This window comes from Caloenas nicobarica, chromosome 11, assembly GCF_036013445.1.
Source record: "Caloenas nicobarica isolate bCalNic1 chromosome 11, bCalNic1.hap1, whole genome shotgun sequence".
Classification (NCBI taxonomy): Eukaryota; Metazoa; Chordata; class Aves; order Columbiformes; family Columbidae; genus Caloenas; species Caloenas nicobarica.
In genome coordinates this window covers 4,893,337-4,921,177 of record NC_088255.1, presented here as the reverse complement: position 1 = coordinate 4,921,177, position 27,841 = coordinate 4,893,337, and the positions used below count along the sequence as shown (strand labels likewise).

The 27,841-nt window shown below is 44.0% G+C and overlaps 1 protein-coding gene across 1 annotated transcript; it reads left to right on the top strand.

Annotated features, from left to right (window-relative positions):
* Window positions 1-5: 5 nt before the first annotated feature.
* On the top strand, window positions 6-26,168 carry RHOA (ras homolog family member A). Its single transcript, XM_065642987.1, has 5 exons — window positions 6-150; window positions 18,204-18,361; window positions 20,772-20,892; window positions 23,874-24,004; window positions 24,999-26,168. The coding sequence occupies exons 2-5, from the start codon at window positions 18,206-18,208 to the stop codon at window positions 25,170-25,172; spliced, it is 582 nt and encodes a 193-aa protein (XP_065499059.1). The 5' UTR covers window positions 6-150; window positions 18,204-18,205; the 3' UTR covers window positions 25,173-26,168.
* The last annotated feature ends 1,673 nt before the right edge of the window (window positions 26,169-27,841 follow it).

The following is a 27,841-nucleotide window of genomic DNA, read 5'->3' as shown; positions in this document are numbered from 1 at the left end:
GGGCGGGGCCGGGCTGAGGGAGCGCAGCGCCGCGTCGCGCCGGGCCGGTGAGCGCGCACGCCCCCGCCCCGCCCGTTTCCGTTCGCCGCTGCTCGAGCTCGGGCCTGTGGAGCAGGAAGCGGCGGGAGCGAGACCCAGCGCAGGCCGCAGGTACCGGGAGGGGCTCTCCGCTGCCCGGGGTCGGGGAATGCGCGTCTCACCGGCTCTTCCCCCACCACCTTTTCTCGGCGCCGCCATCGCTGCCGCCGCCGGGTGGGGCCCGCCCGCCCCCGCCGGGAACCCGCGCCGCGGCCTGCGGGCGGGGACGGACGGGCCGGGCCTCTCGCTGCCGTGTCCGGGCAGCATTGCGCGCACAAAAGGGGAGGCGTGTGTGGCGGCACGGCCGCCCCTCCGAGAGCCCCCAAGTTTCCGGGGCCGCTAACGGGGCCTTTTCCGGGCGGCGGGAGCGGGAGGGCCGGGCGGGCCGGGGCGCGGCCCCGGGGGCTCCCCTGCTGGAGCCGCCCGCGCCTCGCCCGGCCCTCGGCGCCTGAGCCGCGGCGGGGACCCCGCTCCCGCCAGCTCCGCCGTGGGCGGCGCGGAGGCGGCGCTGCCCCCCCCCCTTCCCCCGCCGTGGGGTGTGACACGAGTGGGCACCGGGCGGTGGGGGTGACCCGGCTGACTGGCAGCTTGTTGTGGTGACGTCACCCCGGCGCGCGGGAGGCGCCGCCACGCCGGAGCGCGGGGCCGGGGGTGAGCGGGGCCTCGAGCCGCGCCTCGCGCGTGGGGCGTGCGGGGGCCCCACGCGTGTCCCGCCGGCTGCGCGGGGCCGGGCCGGGCCGGCAGCTCCTGCGGAAGCGCTTCCCGGGGTCCCTTGACGTTTAAACTTTCAGCTGGGCCAGAAATCGCCTTTTGGAGTGGAACTACAAACTTTTAATTTTGGTGGTTTTTTTGGTTTGGTTTTGTTGATTTTTTTTTTTTTTTTTTCTTATGGTAGCCGAAGCCAGTGCAGCCTCAGCAGGCGGAGGGCACACAGGCAAGTGTGTAGCAAAGAGCTCAGTTTGGGGTTAAAACAAACTGGTAGCGCATTTGGCTTCATGTGCCACAACAGCCTTACCTTAGACTGAAAATTGCCCAGCTTAAAATTATCTGCTACCTAGACCTCCTTTGCCAGGAAGCCCATTCCTTCAGGGGTTAGAGGAGCCTCAAGACCACATCACTTGTGTTTGGCTCTAAAATAGCCCTGAAAAACTCATTCTAGAGATTCACAGAGTTAAAGTTGTTAGAGAAACTCAGGACAAAGTATTGTCTCCAGCAAAATGATACCGTAGCTGCTTTGATATCCCTTTAAGCCTGTCCTGTGAGGTGTCTGGAACAGGGGGTTATGTGTTTTTAGTTGCTGCCTCATATCCAGATTTTGTTTCTCTCCCAGTACAGTTCACTTGTTTGTGGCAGGGAACTCTTCACAAGCACCGCTTCGCACCCACTCTTTCTGTATGTGATGCAGGATTGGGAGAAAACTAAATCCTAAGACCTACCTAGGGAATGTTAGGTTTGTTGTTGCCTTTTTTTCCCCCAGAGCTTAGGCTAGGTAACAGTTCTGCTGTTTGTGTGATTCTAAGACAGTGCTGTCTTCTAAAAGCAAACTTTTATAACTCTCTTTTTATCTCAGAAATCTCAAAAATTAGTTTTACTCGTCCTAAATGTTGTTTGTGGCTCAAACTATTAGATTCTCCAATGGCTTTATGGGGGATTTTTTTTTTTTTAATAAAGTGTCTTCCTCCCTGAAGAGATTGTTCGTGAAAACTTTTCCTTTCTGTTGAAGGCTCTTCTGATGTATCTGTGTGCCCTCCTCCTGCCCTGTTCTGGCCTTACCCACGTCCCCAGCTACACAACACTAGCGTTTCTATTTCAAATATGTAGACTAATTCTGGCTCTGATTTGGAGCAAGGTTGCATGTTTAAAAAAAAAAAAAGTTGCCATTAGCCTTATTTCATTTTAATTAGTTCACTGGAATGCTTAACAGCATATTCAGCATAAATGCTTGACATAAATTAATTTTAATGGGCGATTTGTATCATTTAACACTAGAATATGTGTTTGGGGTTATTTTTTTTAATAATTTCTCAAGACATAAATGCACCTTCACACAAGGGGCAAAAGAAATTCAGTCAGAGCGCTAAGCTGAGCTACTATTATGTTATCCCTCCTAGTTCACCAAACTCACGCTCTGGCCGAGTGCCACAGCAACTGAGCGCCAGAGGCGGGGAGTTCTCTGAGCCAGGAATTGACAGTAAAAACATCCTAAATGATCTTAACCGCCACCAGGATGTAGGCCTAGCGATGGCTCTTCAGATAAGCAAATTCCAAATAAAAACAATTTGATAGTTTGGAGGGGCTTGGAAATATCATTGTCTTTACTCATTTTTAAATTGTAACTCTTGTTTTTCCTACTTTTTACACTTCATGTTTTTCCCTCAATGTATTAATGTTGCCCCGAATCCTGTTGGCTTGTCCTTACACCATCTCTGCCATCCGCTCAGCCCTAGAAATTTCTGACCTCGACTACTACCTTCTCACTAGCCTATGGATCTTCTCATTCAGTCTCTCTGTAACATTTTATTCCCTGCTGCTGTGATATCATTAGGTTCTTTCCAGGCTTCTACTCACGCACTTTTACCTTTTAAACTGAATTCTAATCTATCTTATGTGTTATTCCACATCCTTTTAAGCTCTCATGTACCGCTCTGTTCTCTTACAACTCGTCTTCAAATGCAGTTTAGCTAATGAGGAGGAAAAGTTTAATCAGTGAGCATGAGGAAGCCAGTATGTCGATAAAGGTGAGCCAGCGTGCCCTTTAAATCTTAAATTGATCCGTGATGAGTCTGTCCTAGTAGACAAGTAATAAGGGTGAAACCCCATAATACAGAACAGTGCTGTGTGAAATAAATGTGCCTGATGGCAGCTCCCTTTCTGTCCCAGGGATACAGCTGTGCAAACGTGCACACCTGGATGCATCATGAAAACCCTCTGCTGCTTGTGTATTGGTGGGATTCCTCTCCTGCCACATGGGATGTTATAAATAGCTAGGCAGCTGAGTAGCAAGCAGTAGTTGCTTGTTACTTTTGGGATCATCTTAAAAATAAGCACAAATATCCCCAAAGACTGTCTCCGGTATGCTCGTTAAGTTATCGTTGCTTTAAGCCGTTTTACACCACTGTTGGATGTCCAGATGCCTTCTGGCCTTGATATGATCTCTGTTCTCACCTCATTCTGATCTGTGAACAAAAGCATAATTGGGGTTGGTAGAGCAGCTCTGATGTGTCAGGACATCCTCTTTTCTGTCCTTTTCCTATCACCATGTTTTCACTTGAGAAGGGCACTTGAGACAGTAAAAGAACTAAGATGTCCATAGGCAACCTTTTAGTTATGATCTTTGCCATCCACTGTTGCATATACACAACTAACAGCCAGTCCTTCCTAAGTGAATCACCTAATTAAACTAATCAGAACAAGGTTCACTCTCTTTCTCTGACTGGTCTTCATGACCAAGGTCCCTGGTAGAAGAAGTGGGTGGAGAGACACTAGTATACCAAGCAAAATTGGGCTCTACACCCACAATGAATATGAGGGCTTTATTTCCTCAAGCTCTGACAGTTTGGGGGTTTTCGTTTGTTGTTTTGTTGTTCTTTTTAGTCAGAAACAGGGCTTAATTCAGTCTCTTTGCTCAGTTAATTAGCAGTGCTTTGCAACAATAAATAGTTCTGTCTCACCTGACAGTGTACTGACTGATTGAACTGTCGCATTTGGAGCAGATCTCTAGTGTGGATGTGTACAAAGTGATTTCTCATCCTCACAGCTTTAAAGAAGGTTGTCTTTGCCTGCATCACTAGTTTGAAAAAACTTGCAGCTCTCCAAGTACCAGTTATCTCTGTTTGCATTCTTTACTAATGTTTCATTTTTCTTATATTCTACACCTGGAGGCTCTTTGTTCTTCACCTTCACCCTCTGCTCAGTTGAAGTTTGCGAGATAAGAAGGCCCTCTTACAATAGGATCTTGACATGGTCCTGACAAAGTGAATTGTCTGGTTTTTTGAACCTCAGTCCAAAAGCTGTTTGGAAGGGCTGTGTTCCATGTAAACTACAGCAGAACTAGGCTTCTGCACTTGAAATTGAAAATGTTGTTGAGAAGATTTTAAATTATACTGTGGAATGTTGACAGATGAGAATGAGCATGTCACTTGGGATAAAGTAAGTATTAGAAATAAGAATACAGCCTTCAGAAAGTTCAAGTCATGAAGTTGACCAGAAGAGTAAATAGGAATGTGAACTCTAGCAAGTCAAATGAAAAATATAAGGAACTGGCAGAAAGACTGAGCAACATCATACTAATAGCAAAAAAAAATTCTTTTCCAAGTACATCAGAAGCAGGAAAGTTGTTGGAGTCCAGAGAGCCAATAGACGATGAAGAAGGGAAAGAAATATTTGATGATGAAGCCATCAGTAGAAAGTTAAATGACTTATGTGCATTCCTGTTTACTGTGGAGGAGTCCAAAGAGGTTCCTATGCCAGAAATTCTCTTTATAGGGAACAGGACTCATTGGACAATCTGTCTCTGCTTGAAGTGTCAGCAAATAAGTTTTTAGAGCAAAATGATAAATATAGTTGCAAAATGCCAAGGCCAGATGGTGCTTGCCGAAGTGTTCCAAAGGAAACTCGGGGATGAAAGACTGAATTATTAATTATGCTGTGTAACTTTTTACTTAATACCTTGAAGCCAGAGAAGTAGAAGATAGCTTGCAAGGTAGCAGTTCAGCAGGATATTACAGAGTTCGGTGCCCTTCTTAAAAATAAATTAGAAAAAAAAAAAGGAAAGTAAACAGGTGGACCAACAATTTAAGGTGGGAGAAAGTCAACATGGCTTTTGCAAAGGAAACAGTGCTGATTAAATCTACTGAAGTTTTTTAATGACTTGGCAAGCACAGAAAAGGGAAGTTTGAGACAAGAGAAGAATAGGGATCTGTGCTGCACCTCTGCTGTGCAGTGTACTCACAAATGGTCTGGTGAGAAAGGTGTGAGTAGTAAGGGAAGAAAAGACAAGGGCTGACTAGGGAGAATTGCAGCTTAGCCTTCTGAGACTGAATCACAGGCAGTGAAATGTCGAATGAAATTTGTCCCAAATAAATACAAGGTGGGGGCGCAGATCTTAGCTTTTACCCCATCAGTGCATAAAAAAACCTAATTATTGCCACTTAGGAGGAAGAGCTTGTCATAATTCTGTGAAAATGCGAGTTTGATGTTCAACAGTGATCATATGAGCACATGTGAGGGGCCTTGGGGAAAGGAATAAAGAAAAAGAGCATAGCATCATGGCTCTCAGTTCTTAGCACACTGATTGCCATGGGTTTGTGTGAAGGAAGATGGACTTTGAGATGCAGTGCAACTGGAAAAGCAAAGAAGAGGCTGAGAAGAATGATCGGGGTAAGGAATGGATGCCATACAAGGGATGCTTAAAAAGATTTGAACCCTCCAGTTTGGCAAAGACATGACTGAGCCCAGTCTGGTGGGCAGAGACCACCAGAGACTGCGGTACAGAGACCACAGACTGCGGCGCCACAAAGTGTTTTGGATGACAGTGGTTTACGTGGCTTCAGAATCCAACAGATGAAATCACAGAAGAAAATGCTATCAAATGGGCTGTTGAGCACAAAGAGAAAGAAAACCTAAGAATACTCCCAAGCTGGAAACTGAGAAAGTACACTTGCAGGGGTGTCAGTACATTTGCTCCTTCTTTTGCTCTGTGTTTGTCATCTGAGAACCCTGCATGTGTCAGTCAGGGTGCTGGGCTTGATGGGTGTTCAATCTCAACCAGTGCAATCTTGACAGGTGTCTTGTGGTGGGAGAAGAGGAGGAACGCAGGTCAGAGTGCCAGCTGTGGGTACAGAAAGAGTTGGTTTTAGTTTCTCTTGTCCATGTGTGCTTTTGCTGCCAGCTCCAGGGCAGCGGTGGGTGCCTAAAGACCGCAACCTCAGCCAAGCAGAACCTGCCTTGTTCAGTGTGTGGGTGCCCCACGTCCTCTTTGATGTGCTGGGGGTGTCCAGGCGGAGGGGATCCCAGGAAATAATGTCACAAATGTCAAGTGTTTTGCAGGTTGCACAGGAGTGGAAATCCACAGATCTACTATAATTACCTCAATATTAAGCCCTAATCTCATTTTGTGCAAAGTAATCTTGGGACTCGGTATTGCATAAGAGAAGTGCTCTCATAAGTCATCGTACCTACAGATAACAAGGACCTAGTCAGTAGGGGCAAAGTAACAAGAATGTGAAGTGTGTGTGGAAGGACGGCAATGGCAGCCACGGGTCCCGGGGACAAAATAAAGCTTTCTGACCCCATAGTCCCAGCTTTGCCTTCAGCCTTGAAGAGGGACTTGTCATGGTAGAGTAAGGCAGGGGAGAAGTGCTATAATTAGTCTTCTTTCCTGGGTTCTGAAATGGTGTTAATTTACTAATTGTATAGAAAAAGGGAGGTGAACAGCATAGGGGTGAACTTTGCAGGTAGCTGAGAACAAAGAAAACTTGTAGTAGACCAGGAGGACCTTGCTAAGTTTGGTGTTTGCAAAACAGGATGCATTATGACAATATTAAGACAGAGAGTTTTGCTTGCACATATTGCTGGTTTAGTTTCTAACAATTTTGGCTTAAAACAGGCTTAAGACAAGACATTTCAGGAACCTACTTTTGTGATATTTTTCCCCGATCAAGTGTTGAAAGCAAGCTAAATAACCCGACTTGGAAAGGAAATGGAGGCATCTGTTTTGTTTGGACTTAAAAAAACAATGCAAGTAAGCCCTACAGGTGAAATAGGAAAAAAAAGTAAAAACTGAAAGTAGAAATATAAAACAGAGTCAAAAGCACGAAGAGTAACTGGAAGAGAAAGGGAGCTCAAAGAGAAACCTGTGACTAAGAAATGTTGGGCCTGAAGAGTTGAAATGTGTCAGAAACAGTGAAGCCTTGCTGTGTGCCCTGCCACGAACCTGGCTCGTCCCCTGTGCCTTTGTCCTTGTTTTACCAACTGAACGCTCAGGCCCCAGCCTTTCTCACAGCTGCTTAGGATCTTAGAGAAGGGTCTGTAGTCGTTTTCTTCCTTGGTTGTGTCTCTTCCAGATTGTCCTTTTTCCAGTTCTGCCATAGTTGTTCTTCATATGGATGCTGTACTATAGTTTAATCATCCATGTTGCTCTGCTCTGAGTCATTTCCAGTTCCTTTGTAGCCTTTTGACATGGGGAGGATCACAACTGCACACAAGAGTCAAAAGATGTAGGTGTGCTTGGGGATTCCTATATCAGCTTAATGATTCCTGATTTGTTCATTTTTCCTAATTCTTAATACCAGAATTTTTAGTGTGTTGTGTGATTTTTTCTTTTTTTTTTTTTTTAGCTCTTCAGAGTGTTGAGCTTGTATTTCAAAAGAATTAGCTATATAACCCTAAAATATTGCCCTTGAGTAGCAGAGATCAGCTGCCAGTCCATCATTTCATATCAGAAGTTGAATCTGGTTTTTACCTTGTATATCACTGCACATTTATCTATTTCAAATTTTATTGCTTAGGCATGGAGCCTGTTAAGGTTCTGAAATTTATCACAGTAAGCCCTTGCCTTTATTACCTGAACATCTTGGCATCACCAGTAAATTTTATTGTATTGCTATTTGTCCTCGCTTTTTCAGGTCATTTATGTATGTCAAGCTGTGCAGGTTCCACTGGTGATCTTATGTGAGAGCTGAGCATTTCATTCTCTCTGGTTTCCTATCTTGCACAAGTTATTTATCTGCACACAGGGAACTTCCCTGTGATCAGGTATTTTGATTATCTCCTTAAATTTAAAAATAAATAAATAAATAAAAAGGTTGAATGGTATAGCAGGCCTAATCTGGCCAGGCTTGGTAATTGACACCTCTGTTTTGATACATAACTCAGCTCTGAAGATCTCCGGCCTGAGAATGGAGGGGTTTTAATAATTTTTCTTTTTCCAGGAAGTTCTTTACATACTGCAGCAGTTTAAGGAGTCTGAAAGAATGCTAATATGCAGTAATAATAAAGAGAAGTAGGACAACCTTAATGATTATAATCCCATCAGACTAAGATATCAATCCCAGGTACAATAATGGAATAAGTAACGAAGCCTTCAGGAAAGAATTAAGGCAATGTCACTCAACCTGGACTGGGGGAAATAGAAACAATTAGTGTTAATTGCTTCAGTTTGGTTCTTAAGTACAGGTGTTCATCTTAGCCTTCAGCTGGCACTTGGCAGTAATTGCATGTCATTTTCAGTGAGAAACTAAGGCAGTAGAAAATCAATATGGTTCATATTAAATTTAGTAGAAAGAGGACAGCTTTAAAAGGGAAGTGGAGACTCCAGTGCATCTGTGTCTAGCGAGAACATGAAGGAGTTAGCTCTTGGGCTGTATTTCTTACCAGTCACCTGGAAGAAGCCCAAAAAACCAGTATGAGGAGGCCAAATAAAAAAAGGAAGTGACACACAAAGCTCCATCACTAATGCAGAAAATGTAACTAACTGCAGGGGCAAGAAGCACAGTAGGGGATTCTCTGTTATCGCCTGTTAAAGTCAAGATAGTCCCTGCTTGAGTCAGTGCAAGGAGTGAAAGGTGTACCGGGGAATGGCTGAGCTGCTGCTTGTTTGCACTTGAAACGCAGCTCAGGGTGTGGTTCTCTGATAGGGCCTGAGTGGGTCTAACAGCACACCCTTGTCAAAACAGGGGCGTCTCTGGGCTCCAGCAGCCCCGCTGCCCTTGGGGGACGACGTGGGATGGGAAGGTACGTGGTGCTGTGCTGCTGGGCTTCCAAGGGCCCTCCTGGCTGAAGCACGCACTGTGACACCTCCACCGCTTTGTTACTCCTTCTGCTAGGAGCAGCCAGCTGACAGATCAGACGGTCGCTACTGCTGAAGGTGTAAAGGTATTTAAAAAAAAAAAAAAGACCACAACCACCAAAAACCACCACAACTCTATGGTAGGATGCTTCAATCTGGAAGGTCTGTGACATGAGCAGCAGAAAGAGGGTGAGCGAGGTAAATTTTCCACTCTCTTTCCATTTTGGGGTTAGGAGGCAGTAAAAGAAACTTACAGGGACAATCCTGAATTTGAAGGAAGTGGCTTTACACACAATGTGTAATTAAGCTGTGGGAACTCCCTCCAACAGGATGTTGTGAGTGCTGGAAGTTTACATGGGTTCAAAGGGAGTCTGGGCAAGCTCATGGAAGAGAAATCTGTTTGAGGTTACCAAATTCATGGGCACCACATCTGACCCAAGAAGATCCTGAGTTGAAATGGTTGGAGACTGGAGGGCGTGGAGGGGGAAGCTTCTCGTTCCTTTTTCTTCTTTTTTTTCTGTAGGAATCCACTTCTAAGCTGGTCCTGAATGCTGGGTGCTGAGGTGGAGAGACCAAAGTCTCAAGCCAATGCACCCGTTTTTATATGTGTGTAGGCCTGTAGCGAAGGATGGTCTGGCGGGTCTTTATATGTAGGAAATATAAGTTTAGCTGCAGGGACAAGTTGGTTCCCTGGTCGGTGTCTGTGCTGGAGCTGCTTGCAGGACATAGTGCTGGGTGTAGAGGGCTGCACAGCTCACAGCTTGGGTGTTAGAACAGAAGATAGTTTGTGTGTTCCTGGGAGCGTTTGATGGTGTTGAGGTGTTATTCCTGCAAAGCATGGGCAGGTGGGCTGTACAGGGAGAGTGCGCAAAGCAAAACGTTTTGCTCTGGTGGTTAGAAATCAAGAAAATTTATCAGAATCAAAAGCAATTTTCTTTGAGAGTCAGATAAATTGTATGTTGTCATACAACATCTATCCTGAAGAGGAGAGCAAGGCCAAAGGCTGTAATTTGATAGGATGAATCCAGCTTTGAGGCTTCACATGATATTTCAGATTAGATGTTCTGTGTCCGCATGACACACAATACGGGTCTAGTACTGGCTGCCGATTCAGGTTTCCTCAAAAACTTTGCGCTTGGCAGGCTTTGTGCTGGATGAGGTATCACCTGCCCCCTCGCAGCCATCGTAGAGGCAGCATAAATGACAGACTGTGTGCTAACTGAAATGCATTGTATGCCTATGCCTACTAAACACCAATGTTGTATCTTTGGATAACTCTTTATGACTGTATAAAATCATCAGTCATTAAGGGTTCACCAGGGCTGGCACTGAACCAATGTTGTTAAGACCTAATGCAGTTAAGCTGACCCTGCTCCCGGTTCTGGTGATGTGGTACAAAGAGGCTTGAGCTGGTTATTTGTGGAGTTAGCTGACACCTGATGAGGTTTATTGGCCAGGGTTGTAACACAGTTATAGTGTTCCCAATTTAAAACTGGCTCTGGAAATGCACGGCTATGCGTGCAAAGCACTTTTCACAAACTAGTAAAACTTGCCGGACTGGAGCCTGGTTAACACACAGTCTGAATAAGCTGCTGGCAGAAAGCTGAATGCTCTGCTTGCCCTGTCCGAGGACCTTCCTGAAGGACCTGTGTCCGGTATTTTAATCTTGTTGGATACTACACTGACCTTCTGTGTTATTTTTTCAATTGTACTTCAGTCTTACAATAGATAATTTCTGTTTCGCCATGGATTACATTTAATGTGCAATGTCAGTAGCCTGCCCTGTGCTTTGCCAGCTTTGGGACTTTTTTCAAGTGTTAAATTTCATATGTAACCCTCAAAAAAAAAAACCAAACCAGCAGATATCTTTTTCTTAGCAACTGCTCCCACATAGAACCGTAGTTGGAAATAGGTCTATTCTGCAGTACTGTCAAACTGCTCTATGTGCTGGATGCTGTAAGGAATATAAATATAGTTGTTTCCCAAAGGCCTTGTTAGCAACACTGTAAATAATGTGGCTTATCAGTTTATGAATGCAAGTGTCCACGGGCAGATTTGCACAGAATTAAGTAAATGTCAATTATTGAAATAAGCTGTGTTTACTGTCTCCTTTATAGTGGTGACTGCATTCATGTTTTTAGCATTTGTATCCCAATGGCTTGTATTTGTACTGTATTTGTACCCCAGTAATACTTGATTTCAAGTTGTACATGGTACCAAACGAGTGTGATCACTCTGGGCATGGAGTCCATCTGTCTTTACTTGCAGTGCAGCTGTACAGGTGGGTTCTATTCTGGATGTCTTTAGAAAAAAAGACAATAAAAAAGTGGTCACTTGCTGCATGGTTTGGTGTATGTAGGATTTTTTAGGAACCCTGTAACAGCAGCATAGGAAGTATCTAACTCTTTCATGTGATTGAGTCCCACCCCTCTCTTTTTTTTTTTCTTACTGCAGTCCCATGGCTGTTCGCTACCCATTTTGCAACTTCTGCAAGAGGTGAATTAGGGTCATAGTTTCCTTTACTTCACAACTGTTGCTATTTAAGAGCATAGCCCATCCTGTGTGGGTTATGTAGGAAAAAAAATAGCGCATATGGGATTACATATGCTCAAATAAGCTGATTTAAGGTAGCATGGATAGCATTTCAACAGCAAACTGCAAAGTTTCTGACATTTGTTTGTACATACTTGCACTAATGAAAAGTGTAGTGGAGGAAAAAAAAGTACAGAATGTATGGTTGCTGACATTTTCCATTGGTACTTCCACAAAGGAGAAGATTTTGAGACACTCACCTCCTGTTGGCAAATAAGCAGCTGGGAGGTGTGGGAACCCAGGGTTCTGCGCTAGAGGAGGGTGGATTGGAGCGGTTATGTCCTTCTGCCATCCTCTTCCTGGCCTGTTTGCCTGCACCCTCCCCATTGTCTGCTCGTGGTCTTTGGACCACTTCTCCTACCCAAATGCTCCACATTCAGTCCCAGTTTCCTCACTGTCTGTATGCAGCTGCCCTAAAAGCAGAGCCATTTGCTTTTGGGCTGATCTGTTTTGGTGGTTCTCTGTTTTTATGCCACACCTTGCTGAACAGCTGGAAGAAAACTGTGGGGAAAGCCTGTTCATCCGTGTCATCTTCATCACTGTAGTCTTTGGGGAAACTCGTTCCTCCTCCCACTCAAACTTGAACAAAAGTGAGCATATTTTAAGAATAAATGCAGATCCTGGTGCAGAGGCAGTTCTCCCCTGTGGTAGGTAGAGGGCAGGGCTTGACTGGTTGGGATGGGGGACGCTTGAGTAAAGCTTCATCTTCTGGTCCCTCAGCCTTGCTCTGTTTCCTCCTGCTGGCCCAGGGCAGGGGAAGTGCAGCAGTTGAGAAGAGGACCAGGCTGTCAGCGCTCAGCTGCAAACCCTGCGAGTGCCGAGTGTGGAGGAGGCAGCAGCAAAGCAGCCTTTACAAGGTTTCAAAACCCTCGCCAACATTTTGGTTTGAAGGACTTCAGCAAGGTTAGGTGGGAAAGAATTTAAAAGATGTTTCCCCCTCGGCACCAGAAACATCGTTAATGGTCCTACTGAACTGTTTTTTCTGAGTTCTTGCTAACATATGCAGTCATCTGGATCTTTTTTGACAAAACCGTGCATTATACAAGGCATCTGGTGGTATGGCATAGCAGGCAATAGAAATTTGCTAGTAGTTGGCTGGTAATTGAAATGAAATCTAGTTGGGATGCCTATGTGATGGTAAAGGGCTGTTTCTCTCACTTTATTACTTTCTCCAGGATGAGATCCAGAGCGAGACAGGCAAACCTGGCATGTTTGGTACCAGCTTATCCAACTTCAGAATGTCAACAGTATGTCCATAGTCCTCACTCATGCTGTGTGGCCTTGGGATTTGCAGGAGAGGAGACACTGGAAATGTTCTTTGGCAAAATACGTAGCATGCTGAAAAGAAGAGGCAAATTCCATTGCAGTAAACAATAATACTTGGGGGGAGTACATTTAAAACATGGAAAAAAATATTTTCCCTATTTCTCATTCTTCTGGAGTATTTGCTAGATTCCTTTAACAAGCAAGGCTTTATGCTGCGTGAGTCTTGGAGCATCACTGCACTTAGAAATAGCAGCCTCGTGTAACAAGGATATTAGTGTGGCAACTCTCAGCTAACAGGAGCTCCTTGTGTTGTAACCTCCTGTGATGTTATTGGGATTGAGTAAACGATGTCTAAAGCTCTTGTAATACCCATGAAAGGCCCTGGCCTAGGCTGAGGAAATGTCATAATTGAATCTCTTCCATTCAGATGAGTCACTTGACTCATGTTGTGAGAGTTTCCACTTTTAATCTAGCAGACTAGCTGGTTTTAAGCATCCTATAAATGCAGAGGTGGGAGGAGTGGTTCATTTAAGAGTAGGAAAAACTGCAGATCTGTTGTCTTGCTGCAGAAGACGGCACAGGTTCGTCTAGAGCAGCGAATATCCATGTACAGTTCTAAAATGACATTCGGCCCTTTGAAGGCAACCATGAGGCTGATGTGGCCCCAGTGAAAATGAGTTTGACAGCCCTGCCCTAGATCACTGCAGCCCTTCTGCTGCACTAATTGGGATAGAATATTTCTTGCTCAATGTTCTGTGTGCATCGTCAGTGATGCTGTTGCAGCAGCTTTCTGGATTTATTGGTTTCTCCCTACTCTATGCATCGCATAAAAGGATGAACGTGTAATACTTATGTTCAGTTACAGTGAGGCAGTAGTACGTTTGATTTGGTCTATTTGTAATATCCTGTTAGGTAGTTCATATAGTTGGGCATTTTTCTAACCTCTAAATGTAGACATGTACTCACTAGTGACAGGCTGTACTGCAGCAAATACTGACTTGCATGTAATGTGAGTACTGTACATCTGAGTATTTGCCAGACCTGACAATCACTTGCAGCTCCCCACTGGATAGGAATGTACTTATTTTATCTAAAAATAATTCGATAAAAGATGCTGATCTGTACACTGAATCCTCTAAATTAGGAAATTATTATTGTAAATATGCTAATGCATGGATTACAGGAGGCTGTTTCTGTGGCCAGATATCTGCTAAAATTCGAAGACCACAGATGGGGGTTTGCGACATTGTAGCACCACTAGAACAGTTTCCATACACATGGAGGCCTCCAGCACTAGGGACGAGATGAGTCTGTTGGTGCGGGCGCAGCAGCAGCGTTCCACTCTTGAACATCCACATGTTGAACAGAAGTGAAATATATTGTTCTGGCAGCAAGTAAGCGTTCAGCCTCACCAGGAGAGAAGAAAGTTCAAGTACCGTGAAGCTGTAGAGTTCGTAATCACTAATGTTCAGGAAGAAACAAGTGGCTGTGATGTTTGGTGACTTCTGAGGTTGATGGAGGGGTCTGTCCTGTGATCAGACCTGGTATCCTGAGGCACCTCTGTCTACCCAGTGTTTATAATCTGAGCTGTTTCTGAAAATCTGTTGAGGTCCATAAACAGAGGAACCTCAGCCTGTGCTACATGCCCAGGGAAACGCCTGAGGTGAGCAAAGCAAAACCAGCTCCTGGGGCTTTGGAGGCAAGTGAAAGCTCCAAGGATAGCAGTGGTGATCTTTGCATCCTGAAATGAATTGTATACAACACATTTGCTCCAAGGACATTATGCAGAGGGAATTATTCAGTGGTAATGCTCTGGAAGGTGAAACTAAAGTAAAAAAGATGAAACTGCCATAGGTCACCAAGAAAAGATAAGGTGGCTGGGGCTTTCTGTGAGCATCTTGGCAGGATGCTCTAGAAGCTGGTGATGAGGGAAGTTGAATTACTTAGATGTTCAATGTACTAGACAGAAGGGACCATTCAGCAGGTTTGAGATGTCCTGGTGACCGTCCTGCTCGTAAGAGACTGAGCAGAGGAGTCTCGGGGTGGGTGCTGAGCAGCGGGAAGGAGGCGGCTGGGCACACGCAGCTGATGGGCACCAGTCACAGGGTGCTCTGCCACAATGGGCCCAGGTAACGTCAATAGAGCTCAGGAAGTGTTCAGGCAAGGAGACTTTTCCTAGGAAAGGGGTATTGAGATCAAGTAAAACTCCTGAAATAATTTTTTAGATATATAATTTTCAAGCTGTTGGGTTTTTGGGGTTGCAGGGGGTGGGGGCGGGCGTGTTTTAGTTAATTTGGAGGGGGTTTTTTTGTTTGTTTTGGTTTTGTGTTTTGGTGGTTGGGAGGGTTGTTTTTTGTTGTTATTGTTGTTTTTAGGGAAAGGTTTATAGAAAGCATTACATTAAATGATGATTTTTTTACGGAATTGCAGTTTTCTTGTAGACTTTAGGCATAAGTATGTAGAAGCCAAAGCATAAAATGGGATTCAATGGACAAGGAACACTTAAAAAAAAAAATCTAGAGTGACAGAAGTATTTAGAGGAAGGTAAAGACAGAGTTGATCTGATAATCCACAGAAAAAGACAGTTATCCATAGGTGATGCCAGAAAGGTCACCTACCCTGGGTACTATCGCAGGTCACACACGTGCTCAGCACGGGAGGGAGGGAGAGAGAGGAGGGAGGATCCTGAGGAAGGACATGTTATCCCATTCCCTCATCCACCTGCGTTGTCTCCAGTGGGGGTTCATCAATGACCTAGATAATTACCTGGGAATTGTGGTTATTAAGCTGGCACCTGAGAAGGGCTGTGATTAAGCTGGAGGACAGCGCTAGAACTTGGAGGTAGAACTAAACGTTAGAGGAGAGATAAAAGCATGACAGCAGAACATTCAGCTGTGTGAATAGAGAGCAACTTACTGCGTAGCAGTCCTAATGAAAAGACCTGGGAGTTGCCATGAATTAAAAGTGGAATGTATCAACAATGTTGTCTTCTGGGAAGGTATGGGGGGGAAAGACGGACACTTCCAGTATGGTGTTTGAGCTACAGTATATCCTGGAAGATCAACAAAATAATCCTTCAGCTCTAATTAATGCGGGTGAAGCCCTAGGTAAAATACGGGATTCAGCTTTCGGGCTCTGTGCTTCGGTAAATTTGTGCCAATTGGACTGTGTCCAGTAGGGAACAACAAGAAAGTCTAGGAAATATGGTTTACAGAGAAGGCTTAAATAAACTGGAATTGTTTGGCCTGAAGATTAAATGAAGGCATGTATTCTCAACAGCACTAGAGAAAGGGAATAATCTCTTCTCCTATGCCTGTGACAAACAGGATAAACAGTAGTGGGCTTACATTACATCAAAGAAGGTTGAGGATACCTGTTGGGGGATATTTTCTCATAGTAAATATTGCAAAGCACAGGAATAGATGGCTTCAGAGGTTTTGTAGGACTCGGCAGTACAGGTTTTAAGGGCAGATTAGACAAAGCTGACAGTAGATAGAACTTGTAAGTAGTTGATCTTGACTTGGTACAGAAGACAGATGATTTCCAGTTCTGCAAATATCAAATATTACCGTTGCTAGAAACTCTTCAAAACCACCTACAATGAATGAAAGAAAACCTTTTTAAAGCTTGGATCATTTTAAACCTTCCATAAATGTAAAAATAACCCCCAGTCCCTAAGGTAAATAACTTGAATGTGTGAACATATATATTTACAAGGTGAAAGAAGCTCATTTTAGAGATAGATTTGGATTACTTGAGCAGTTGTGTCTGACAAAGCTCTGATGTGCTCTTGATGTGCTGAAATGGTCCTTCTCTGTCTGCACCTGGAGCAGAAGTACAGAACCTCTGTAACACCTACTGCTGCTTCACTACCTAATAGTACTAAAGGTTGCTTTTAGATGGTTAGTTTTACCTTTTTACTTAGACAAGAAAAGACGCAAAAAGGAGAAAACATTTTTGCTATGTCTTTTAATTCTCTTCTGTGCTTCTTCGAACCCTTTTGCCCTTGCCTTGTTAGCAGCCCTAGTCATCCTTACAGAGCTTTGTACTGGGATTGTCACGGAAAAAGTTAACTCACAAGGGTGCCCCCCTGTGCTGTTTTGGTCGCGCAATAGTAGGTATTATGGTGGCGTTGCTATTTGCTCCATTTCCAGGAAGCTTCATGGGATGACTAAGCGGCTTCCCCTGGAAACGCCTTCGTGTTATAGAGAAGAAAGTAGTTATGGGTCTGTCCTCATTCCAGTCATTGCAGCCAGATCCCTCCCTAAATCTCTGGCTTGTTCCTGCAATGACTGCAAGTAAATGCCCAGGGAAAAGAAAAAAGAGAGCAGGCGCATGTATAGTGCTTCCCAAAGTACTCTCACCGCCTCAAAGTACTTTTACTGTGGGGATTTTCACATTTTATAATATGGTTTCTGCATTCTTTAACTCACGCAGGAAGCTTCTTCCATGTACTTGCCCAGTCTCCTTTAGGCCTGTATAAATGTATTGTGTCCACAACATCCTCTTGTTCCTAAGGCTCCTTGCCTTGAACCTTGTTTGCTTGAACCTCATTCACTTGAATCTCATTCACTTGAATCCTTTTCTACTGTTTTTGTATCACCCCCCTCACATTTGTTTGGGGGAAGCGATGGTGAGCAGTCAGTCTCTATCTGTACTATTTGGGTTCACTTGTGACTTTGTAGAAATTTGCAAAATCCAACACAATCATCTCATTCAGTCCCACCCTGACTCTAGGCTTTTGTTAAACTTTTTCAAGCTTTTATAATGTCTTTTTGAGGCCAAAGCTGCATGTGAGCAAGCCGTGAATTTGTATAGTCCTGGTACAAATCAATATGTTGAACAGCAGAGGTCTGTGGAGCACCAGGGTGATGTCTCCCTCTATGTCCCCCTTTGCTTACCGTAAGCTGATAGCAGGCAAAATAACCTGATAACAGCGATGTCCAGGAAAGTGGGCTGAGGAGCAGGGTGCGTACTACCGAAACCCTTTGCAGTGTGGTGGCCGTAATCCAAGGAACAGGTTGGTTGCCTTGAGTTCCTTCCGTGGGTGCTCTGATGTGGCAGCGTCTCCTCAGCTTATGGCACTTTCTCATTAAGACAACTCGGCATGACAGGAAAACGTTACTGCCCTCGAACTTAAGCACCTCTTATGCTGCTTGCTCACTCGCAGTCTCTGGACATTACCATCTGAACCTTTAGAATAAGTAAACAAGTGCCAAACCAGGCTGGGCTCCTCTCCTATCTGTTATTTTTGTGCCCAGTAGCTCAGTGGTGTGTTGACAAATTCTGGAGAATGTTTTTCTCAAAAAGAATGGGAATTTCAACTCATATGATTCCAAATACCTGTCTGTGTCTCTAATGGACATGTAGACTCAATTTAAAAGTTCTTATTAATTGGAAACTTTGTGGTTGTTAATTATTAGCATCTCAGTTAAAAGCTGCAGCGGAAGAATTAATAAGTTGTTGTTTTGTTTTTCAGCTATGGCAGCCATTCGAAAAAAGCTGGTTATAGTGGGTGATGGTGCCTGTGGAAAGACCTGTCTGCTGATTGTATTTAGCAAAGACCAGTTCCCTGAAGTGTATGTTCCCACCGTCTTTGAAAATTATGTAGCAGATATTGAAGTGGATGGAAAGCAGGTATGTGTGCATTTCTGTAACAGTCAAAATGAACTTGCATTTATTCAGAATAGCATGGAGATCTCTACACTTCTTTACTAAGTGGTTAGTACACATGCTTAGTGCTTACGTTGTAAATACGTTTTTAAGTATTAAGCCTTTTCCTGTGGAACAAATATTGGCCTTGCTAAAACCTGCTCATATCCAGTGTCTGTTTAACATCCTATTTCTAACCTTACACAAATCGAAAGGCTGAAGCAGCCAAGCTTACCCACAGCTCCCTGAACTTTATTCATAGTTTATACTTCAGTAAATCATTAAAATATTTCATTTTAGTTTAAAATAGTTTGAAAATCAGTTTTCAGTCCACGTGACCCCTGACTCCTTTCGTTTGCCAAACCAGCGAGCATGCTGGACCCCTGCTCCAAGGGGCAGTTTTCAGCAGGCTGCTCTCTGAACGCTGGGCGAGTTGCCTTCTGCATTTATGTCACGCAAGGTAGTAGGTGACGTGTAAAAATTGTCACTTTCTGGGATACTCTGGGGGCACAGAAAGCAGAAACTTCATGCCTTGAAAGCTCAGCTATTAGAGCTTGCTGCCTCACCCCTTGCTGCAACATGCGCCTTTGCGCTGGGTTCAGGTGCAGCCAGAACATCTTTCAGTCAGTTCTAGTTCAGATGCAACGGCAGATTGATTGAAACTGTTCAGTTTTGATCCTGATTTGAACAAAAACTTTTTGAGCTAGTTTTGGGCTTTATGTTAAATTTTATTTTCTACTGTTACAGGCATGGGTTGTTTGTGGATTTAGTCATGGTAGTTGATGCTATTTGAGTCTAAAAAGATCTTTTCTCTCCCATTATATGAATGGGTTAAAAAAAAAGGCTTTTAGATTAGTATTAGAACATATTTTCCCCCCAGGTGATAGTTTCTGCAATTTCTATATTGTTTCTTAGACTCTAAGGTCTGTTGTTTAAAATATGCATGATATCAATTTCCCTCTCTTATCATCTAGTCAAACTTCTCATTCTCTTCTGCCTAAATCTCTGCATCTCTAAATGGGTTGAACAGAGAGTTGTACCCTATCAGTTATGTGCAACTGGCATCTGAATAAAAATTGCACAAGCATCTTGAGCAATGCATTTTCTGTTGTGGAAATAAAAGGTGCATTTTTTTGTAGCTAGATGACATACCTTATCTAAGCACTTTGTCTTCTGAAGATTTGGTTACAGAAGTTGATAGGAGAGCAGTGCTTCAGACCGTTCTGTTTGACAGCCACTTCCCTCTGTCATCCCAGAAGAGCATTGCCGGAAATGTTCAGAAGCCTTGTGAAGACAAAATAGTGATGGTACGAGATGCAGTTTTTTAGATAGAGCCACGGGAGCTGATTTCAGTGCCATGTGAGGGAGCCCTCAACAGACATCTCTGTACAAAATATGAATGTTTGCTACAGAATTCGCATTTGCAAATGAGAATGCAGAGGTGACTCTGAGAGAAGTATTTCTGACTGAAATACATAATTTTTTTTAATATGCATGCAGCTAAAGTTTTGTACTTTTTGCAATATAACCAGACAGTTGCATCGCACATTCAGGCTCACATTTGGGTTCCAGTTCTGCCTGCCTGTCTTTATCTGAGCTGCTGTTGACTTTTTTCCCCTAGTTTTTGAACATAAGAGCTTAAACAAGAAGGAACCCACTCTGTTGCAAGGGCAGATGCATCAGAGAATCTCAAGCAAGAGTATAACTTAGGAGCTTGATTATAGTTTTAAAATTTCCTAGTTTAAACATTGGCTATTCCTTCTACAGTTCTAAACAATCTTATCAGGGTGTTCTCCCCTAGCTCCACTCTAAGTAGAAATATTGAGAACATTAGCTGCTTTACTCAGTTCTTAGTAAGAAGCTGCTTTACACACATCAGGTTTATTTCAAAGCAAATTGCAAGTGTAAATTTCTGCTGTGATGGAGTTTCAATGAACTTGTGCACAAGTAAGTACAATCTTGACATTTCTTAATCACTACAGGCTCCAGATGTAAACCAATTGAAAATATGCATAATCCTAAAAAGTATATACTTAGAGAGTCCATTTTCGCTGAAAACTGGCATTTCTTGAATGCTTATCAGAGAAATTCCCAGCCCTTTGGAGACAGTTCCCTTCGATTCTTCTGTCTTGCTTTTCTGCTGGTAGCTTGTATGTCCTTTGAGAGAACTGACACTGGTCATGGGTATAAATAAAAGCCTCATAAGGTGCAATAAATTGGATTTTTTGAGTTACGGCACGTAAAGTTTCTAATAGTTCTCCTGTCAAAGTGGTTTGTTCTGTAGTCTCCTCCTTTTGAGTGCTGTTGACTGAAATATTTTACCCACTTCTCTTGGGTTACGACCTTCAAAACTTCCCTGGTGATCTGGCTAACCGCCTTGATCTTTCTTCTGCAGGTTGAGTTGGCTTTGTGGGATACAGCAGGACAAGAAGACTACGATCGACTTAGACCGCTTTCTTATCCAGATACTGATGTTATACTTATGTGTTTTTCAATTGATAGTCCTGATAGTTTAGGTAAGCAGAGCGTCAACTGAATCGTAACTATGTGTCGCTGTATTCTCCTTGGAAACTGTGCTGTAAAATGTATTTTCATGTGCTGTAATGACTGACAGCATTCCTAGTTTCAAAATTCACACCCCAAGCAAGCAGGAAGGCTCCGGCTGTGCTATGCTGTGTCTGGGAGCCCTGTGAGTATATCAGGTGTGCACTGAATGCCATGGCCCACCCCAGGTTGGATTTTTATTTTACTTTTTTTTTTTTAATGTCTCCTTGGAAATTGCAGGGTTTTGTACACTCAAGACCACACTATATCCAGGAAAACAGAGTAACTTCCTTTCTATATAAAAGGGAAAGCTCGCTTTCGCTACTTTTTTCATCCCTTCCACCACCCTCTCCCCCTCCTTTTATTCAAGATAAATCAGCTTGAAACACTCTGAGTTATTAATCCATAATGGCCTGGGGTTTGTTGCTCTGTGTCTGGTGGGTGGAGAACATGAGCTAGAGCCACCCTGGCGGGGGGTTTGCACTCAAGAGGGGTGGCTGTCTCACTGCTGGAAATCAGAGGCTGGAGATTTATACGCTCCTAGTCTGCTTTCCAGTGACTGCCATCTGCTTGTCATGGAGAAAATAGAATAAGAGTTGCATTATTTATGATTTCTGAGCTCCAAAACCATACATTTCAAAAATCTGTGCATTAGATGGGCACCTCTTCTGTGTGGACTCCAAGACTGAAATCTTCACTGATTGATTTATAAATCTGTTGCATACATATCAATGTATTTGGTCTTACAAAGATGTTTTTGAAGAGGGTAAGGAACAGGAGATAGATATACTCTGGTTTCGAAGACTCAGCATCTCTGGAACTTTGATTTCTGTCTCTTTACACTGGCAATTACTCCATCCATCCCATGTAGTATCCTAAACAAATACCTTGTGGTAGCACTTTCAAACAAGTGAATTTCTGTAAAAATTCCCTTATCTACTTCTCACTGGTGGGATTTGTTCACTGGTGGCTTTTGTGAGGTTTCTTATTCCGATGCAAATAATATTAAGGTAGATCTTTAGGCACATCAATTCTGTATGTGTGCATGACCAGCTGTACCCTAACGACAGCTTTCTGCACAGTGACTGACTGGTACTTGTTTGTAACTGGTCGATGTTATGTCCATGCATTGGCAGCCAGGAAGAGTGAGACACCGCTCTGCTTTGTCTGTTAATGACAGGTGTCAAATTATTTTAACTGGTGCTCATAGATTGGATACCAATTCTCTCTGAGATGTATTAAACCACTGAATCCTTTGGAGTTTTCTACTGCCAGGGTGTTCACAATCACTGCAAGTTGTCCTTAGAGAGGCTTTTTTACCATACCTCTGATCTATCTTACGAATAAATCCTGCCTCCCAGAGTTGTATCTTAGGAAGAAACAAAAATGAGACAAAAAGGATCCAGGGAGCACAGAAATGCAATTAATGGAAGGATTAGTCCCGAATACAGCTACAATGGTTGAAAAATACCATTCCTGCCACAGTTCACAGAAGGTTTGAGCAAGTGTGCAAGCAAAATATTCCCTAAGACGTTACAGTGTCGTTAGTCTAGCTGGGATAATGCTCAATAGCTGCTCAGTCTCATTGCCCACCTTGCCTGTGAAGGGCAGCAGCCATTGAAAGGGCCGTTGGGTGTGGAAGTCTTTTTAGAAAAAACAGTGCCTGCTTGACATCTGGGAAATCCTGATTTCTCTCTTCATCGCTTCCACCTGATCCTGTGTTTAGAGACATCCGTCGTTGTCTTCGCATCTCTGCAGAACAGTGTGAGGTTCAGCTGGCCGCGGTGCGGCCGTCCTGGCTGTTCACAGCCGCGTCAGAGGTTTGAGCCAGGCTCACTCGTGTTGCTCCCCTTGGCAGCTACACAGCCCTGGAAACAGATGGGTCACTGAACCCTGGAGGCAGGGGTTTAATCAAGTCAAGCCTGGGTTTGGCTATTTTTTCCTCCCTTCCTGCTCCCCAGTGCCAGGGTGCTTGTGTCCCAGGGCCAGGGAATGCCTGAGCGCTCCAAGTGCAACCGCAGAACCGCTGTTTTGACTGCAGTGCAAAAACTGTCTTCAAAATGCTTGTCTAAGTTGTTATTTCAAGCAAGAAAACAATGCCATGATAGCTAATGTCTCTTCAAAAGCGGAATGGAATTTCATGAAGATAAGAAAAGCGGTTACGTAGCCTGCAGGTACATCCACTGCTGCATCCCGGGTATCAGAGCTGCTGAAACCAAAGCCAAATGTTTTGGGCTGTTCAGCACTTCCTGCTATATAGAATTTATCAAGGTTTTGCTTTCAAAAGCCCTCAAGTCTTCCATGTGCAGCTTCATTGACAAAAAAAAAGTTACCTAGGGAATTTATTTTAGGAGCTAAAAATTTTGTTGTGTACAAGCACGGATTCATTTGCTGCAGATAGGGAGAAATGGCAAATCTGCAAGTGACTTACAGAAAGCCTTTGTTTCTGTGCATCTGTAATTAGTGTGTAGAACAGCATTTCCACTGCAGTTAATAGGAGAGTTCAGAGTAGTTGTTTGATGTTGCTTTCTATAAGGAAGAAGTGATGTAAAAACTTACACTTCAGGGTTACACTTCAGGGTTGTGCCCATCTTCAGTTTCTGGAGAGAAGTAAAATGTTTCTCTTGAGGCAAAATATTCCGTAACTCTCTACTTCAGAATTCTGCATGCTGTTCTTTGAAGTACCTTATGCTGACCCTAGTCAAGTAGCTACTGAGAGATGTAGAGAAGCCAAGAGTTTAGGTGTCCTTCAGCCTTAAAATCACCATAGGCAGGCTTGACTTTTTTGGTAGTACCAGAACAGTTCTATTTGCTTCCCAAATTAAAACTAGAAAAAAGGCATTGGTGTGGATTAGCAAGTTAAAACCACTCAGGCAGCAGGTAAAACCTTTAAAATAAAATTCTCCCCAGAAGTGGGGTTTAGTACAGTCATACTTCTATTTATTTTTTTCAGAAAACATCCCAGAGAAGTGGACCCCGGAGGTGAAGCATTTCTGCCCCAATGTGCCTATCATCTTGGTAGGAAACAAGAAGGACCTGAGGAATGACGAGCACACAAGACGAGAGCTGGCCAAAATGAAGCAGGCAGGTTCCTTTCTGATATTCGCACAATAAATGAAGAAAGTGTGTAGTGGTCGTACCAGAGCATTAAATGGGCGGCCGCAGCTGCCAGCTTCCTATGGGCTGCGTAATGAACACTTAACCGTGACAGAAACCAGAAAGTATATGTTATGTTTAATCAAGTGTTTCTTTTTTCATATTTGGAGATTTAATTTTTAGAAAAAAGTACTTTCAACAATGAAAATGGCTTTATTGGGTTACTAACAGTCAGCTGCTCTCCGTGCTGGAGAGCTGGATCCCTGGGGTAGAAAGGAATCCCGTAGGAGCCATCAACACATCAAGTGCACACACACTCATGTTGTTCTTTATTCTGTATATTCAGGATGTGAAATGAAATTATTTCATAGGTAAATGTTTTGGGGTAATAACCACAGGTAGTGCAGCTTGTTCCTGAGCCTATCACTAGGTTTCATTTTCCAGTTGTGTCTGAAACCCCCTGCTTGGGTATGAGACTGCAAATACTCTGCTGTGTCCTGGAATTATTGTTCCTGTTGCATAATATTTGTTTTTAAACAAAGGCTGAGGCATTAATTTGGGGATTTGTTCATAGGCGTTTGTTACAATTGTGGCAAAGAGTTGCATAAATGTTTCCTCAGCAATAAACAATCATTTGCTCAAGTTTCAAAGAGTGTTGCAGCCTTCAAGCTCAGAGGTGTTAGAAAACCGATCATGCCCTCAAGCTTTGGCACAGCACACAAATCTACATCCTGTCTGTGTAATCCAGGCAGAGGTGCTTGCAGCACCTGGAGAAAATAAGCAAATTTCATTTTAAACCTGCTCTTATTATTTACAGGATCGCTCTCAGGGGAGCAATTAATTATTAACTAGCCAATTAATTATGTGCATTTAATCCAGAAATTCCTTTGCCTTTGTTGGGAAGCTGGGTGGGAAGGGGAAGGCTGGTGCACGTTGCTGTGGCTTTGGATCGCTCTCACCTGTGGCTTTGGTGCTGTTGCAGGAGCCTGTCAAACCCGAAGAAGGAAGAGATATGGCAAACCGCATTGGTGCATTTGGGTATATGGAGTGTTCGGCAAAGACCAAAGACGGTGTGAGGGAGGTTTTTGAAATGGCCACTAGAGCTGCTTTGCAAGCCCGGCGTGGCAAGAAAAAGTCCGGGTGCCTTCTCTTATAAAGTGTGGCCAGAGGAAGATGGCCAAAGCAGCACCCTGCACTTGAGTAATTTTGAAGTGCTGTTTATTAATCTTAGTGTATGATTACTGGCCTTTTTCATTATCTATAATTTACTTAAGAGATTTAAAAATCGAGTCATCTTGCTACCAGTATTTAGAAGCCAACCATGATTTTTATAACAATCTGTATCAAATTCATCTGTGCACCCAAGGTTAACCTCAACATTCCTCTAACAAACCTTTTCTGCACTCACAGGATATGCCAGGCGCTAATTGAAGACAGTTCTCTATCTTGTTTCTTCTCTCTAGAAAGAGAAAAAGCTGTCAACACAGAGGATTGCTCTGTAACTACTTTATAACTAACGTCCTATTCTAATTGAGTACAACAGTTACATGGCTGTATGTGGAATCAAGTGTAGCTTCAGTGCTATCACATTTAGGAAGATCTGATTTTCATGGCTCAATGGTGTAAAACATTAGTTTGAAAATGTGATCACTCTGAAATGACCAAGTCCCATTCAGCTAAGGAAAAGTGAGGGTTCTGTGGTTTCATGTTAGTTACCTTTTAGTTACTGTGTAATTAGTGCCAGTTTAAATGTATGTTAGCAAAAATAAATCTATTTACCCCAGCTTAGATGTAGTATTTTTTGTATAATTGGATTTCCTAATACTGTTACTTGTAACCTCTGCGTTAAGGTGTTCTGGGTTTTTTAAGAAACTGTATTTGAAAATAAAGTCCGATGGAAAGCAGCTGATCCTCTTCCCCTGTTCATTTGTAAGAGTCTGACCCATTTGAATTATTTGAGTGGTCTGCATACCCAGGAGGAGGTTTTTTCCATGATGTGCCGTAGGGATGAGAAAAGACAGCCTGCTCACACTCAAAGCTTCTGAACTGTTCAGTTGCCTTAAGTTCATTGCTGGACCCAGTTTCAAAACAAAAAAAAAAAAAAAAAAAAAAGAGAGAAACTTTTTGTGTAAGTTTGGTTACCATGTAGTGATCAGACTCCTAACCTGTGAACTTCTTGCTGTTCTGCAGCCAACTAAACTCTTTCTGTATTTTCATTTTTCCAACAACTAATAGAATAAAGGCAGTTTTCTAAGCTCCCTGTATCCTGGTGTCTGTATTCCTCACTCTGGGTTTTTGACCCAGCATCTGACAGCTTGAATCAGAAATACCATTTTTGATACAGCTGTGATAGGATTCGCTGAGCAGTTGCAAGTGCTTTAATACTTATTGTTTCCCAACAAGTGACACCCATCCGCTGCTTGCAGCGGTTTCCAAACACTGCAGCTGAGCAAAGGTGGAACGCCCTGCCCTGCCCGGCCCCTGCGGTGAGTGGCAGAGCTTCCCAGGAGCTGCTTCTGACATCAAACCACATGAGGGAATGTCAGTTGAGTTGAATTTGTTCATCTTGAGCATGGGAATATACATGCAGGAGGAGGATGTGTAGGAAGAAGGGAGAAGGCAGCGGTGTTGCGGTTGCAGCGTGCGAGGGTTTGCAGTGTTGCTGGTCTGCACGGGAGCACACATGAGGTGTTGTGCGGGGCAGTATGTGCCATGCTGTTTTCGTGAGGGGTGGGCTCCAGGTTTGGGCCGTTGTGCTGCTGTTGGGTGAGAAATTACACGGAACGGCAGCACGTGTCTCTGCGCCTGCTCTGGTATTTACAGCAGCTGCTGTTGGGCCGGGAGCCGCTGCCTGCAGGGCTGGGCAGGACGGAGTCCAGGTGCTGATGACACTCTATGTCAGTGAGCACTGTGCTGCATCCCAGTAATGTCTGAAAAAAATGCCAATTTAGCATGTTTGGTTTGGTTTGTTTGTTTTATAATGTTACTGATTCCATTTCCCACAACAGAGGAGAAACAGACCTGGCTGTGGAAGTACCCTGTACCTCTGGTCCTTGTCCTCCCTGCGCAGCCACAGACACCCCCGAGTGAAGCGTCTGGCCAGCCCGGCGGTGGCACTGTCCCCACGTCCCTCCTTCCTCTCCTGGGTGCCCATTCTCCACCCATGCAGGGTGACGGGGTGCAGGCAGTTCCCAGCTGCGGGGCTGCCCACAAGGATTTCACTCTCTGCCCTGTTAACAAGCTTAGTCACTCCCCTGCAGTTCCCTTTTTTGGGGGTGGTTTTTGTTGTTGTTGGGCAGCTGTGGGGGGTAGTTGAAATTGAGCAAAAGTGGGGTTTTTCAGTCTTGCAGAGCCACTGGGTTGCAGTTCTCTGTGGTCACAGAGCAGCTCTTCAGCCACAGGGGTTTTGAGTAAGGTCTGCACATGATTCAGACCCAGCTCATGGGTTGTGGATCTGCCAATGCACTTCAACCCAGAAGGGATTGTTATCCCAGTTTTAATCTAAGCTTCTGTTAACCTGTAGCACCACCTCCCCATCTCCTCTCTCCTGTCCACCACCTGGTGTTAAGTTTCCAGAAGTTCTAGCTCCCTCTCCTTGTTCCTTGGACCACTGGCATCAGAGTGGAAGCCTGCATGATTATTTTCAGTCCTCCTCAGCTCTCCTGCCTTCAAGGGCTGGCAGCCTGGCTCCCCTTGAGTTCCAGTCATATCTGTCACGTCTGGAGGCCACGTTTGTTCCAGATCGAAACAGAGCTGAGGACACAGATGGCCAGACCAGACCCAGGAAATGAGAGCTCAGCACCCAAGGACAGTGACCCAGCCAGG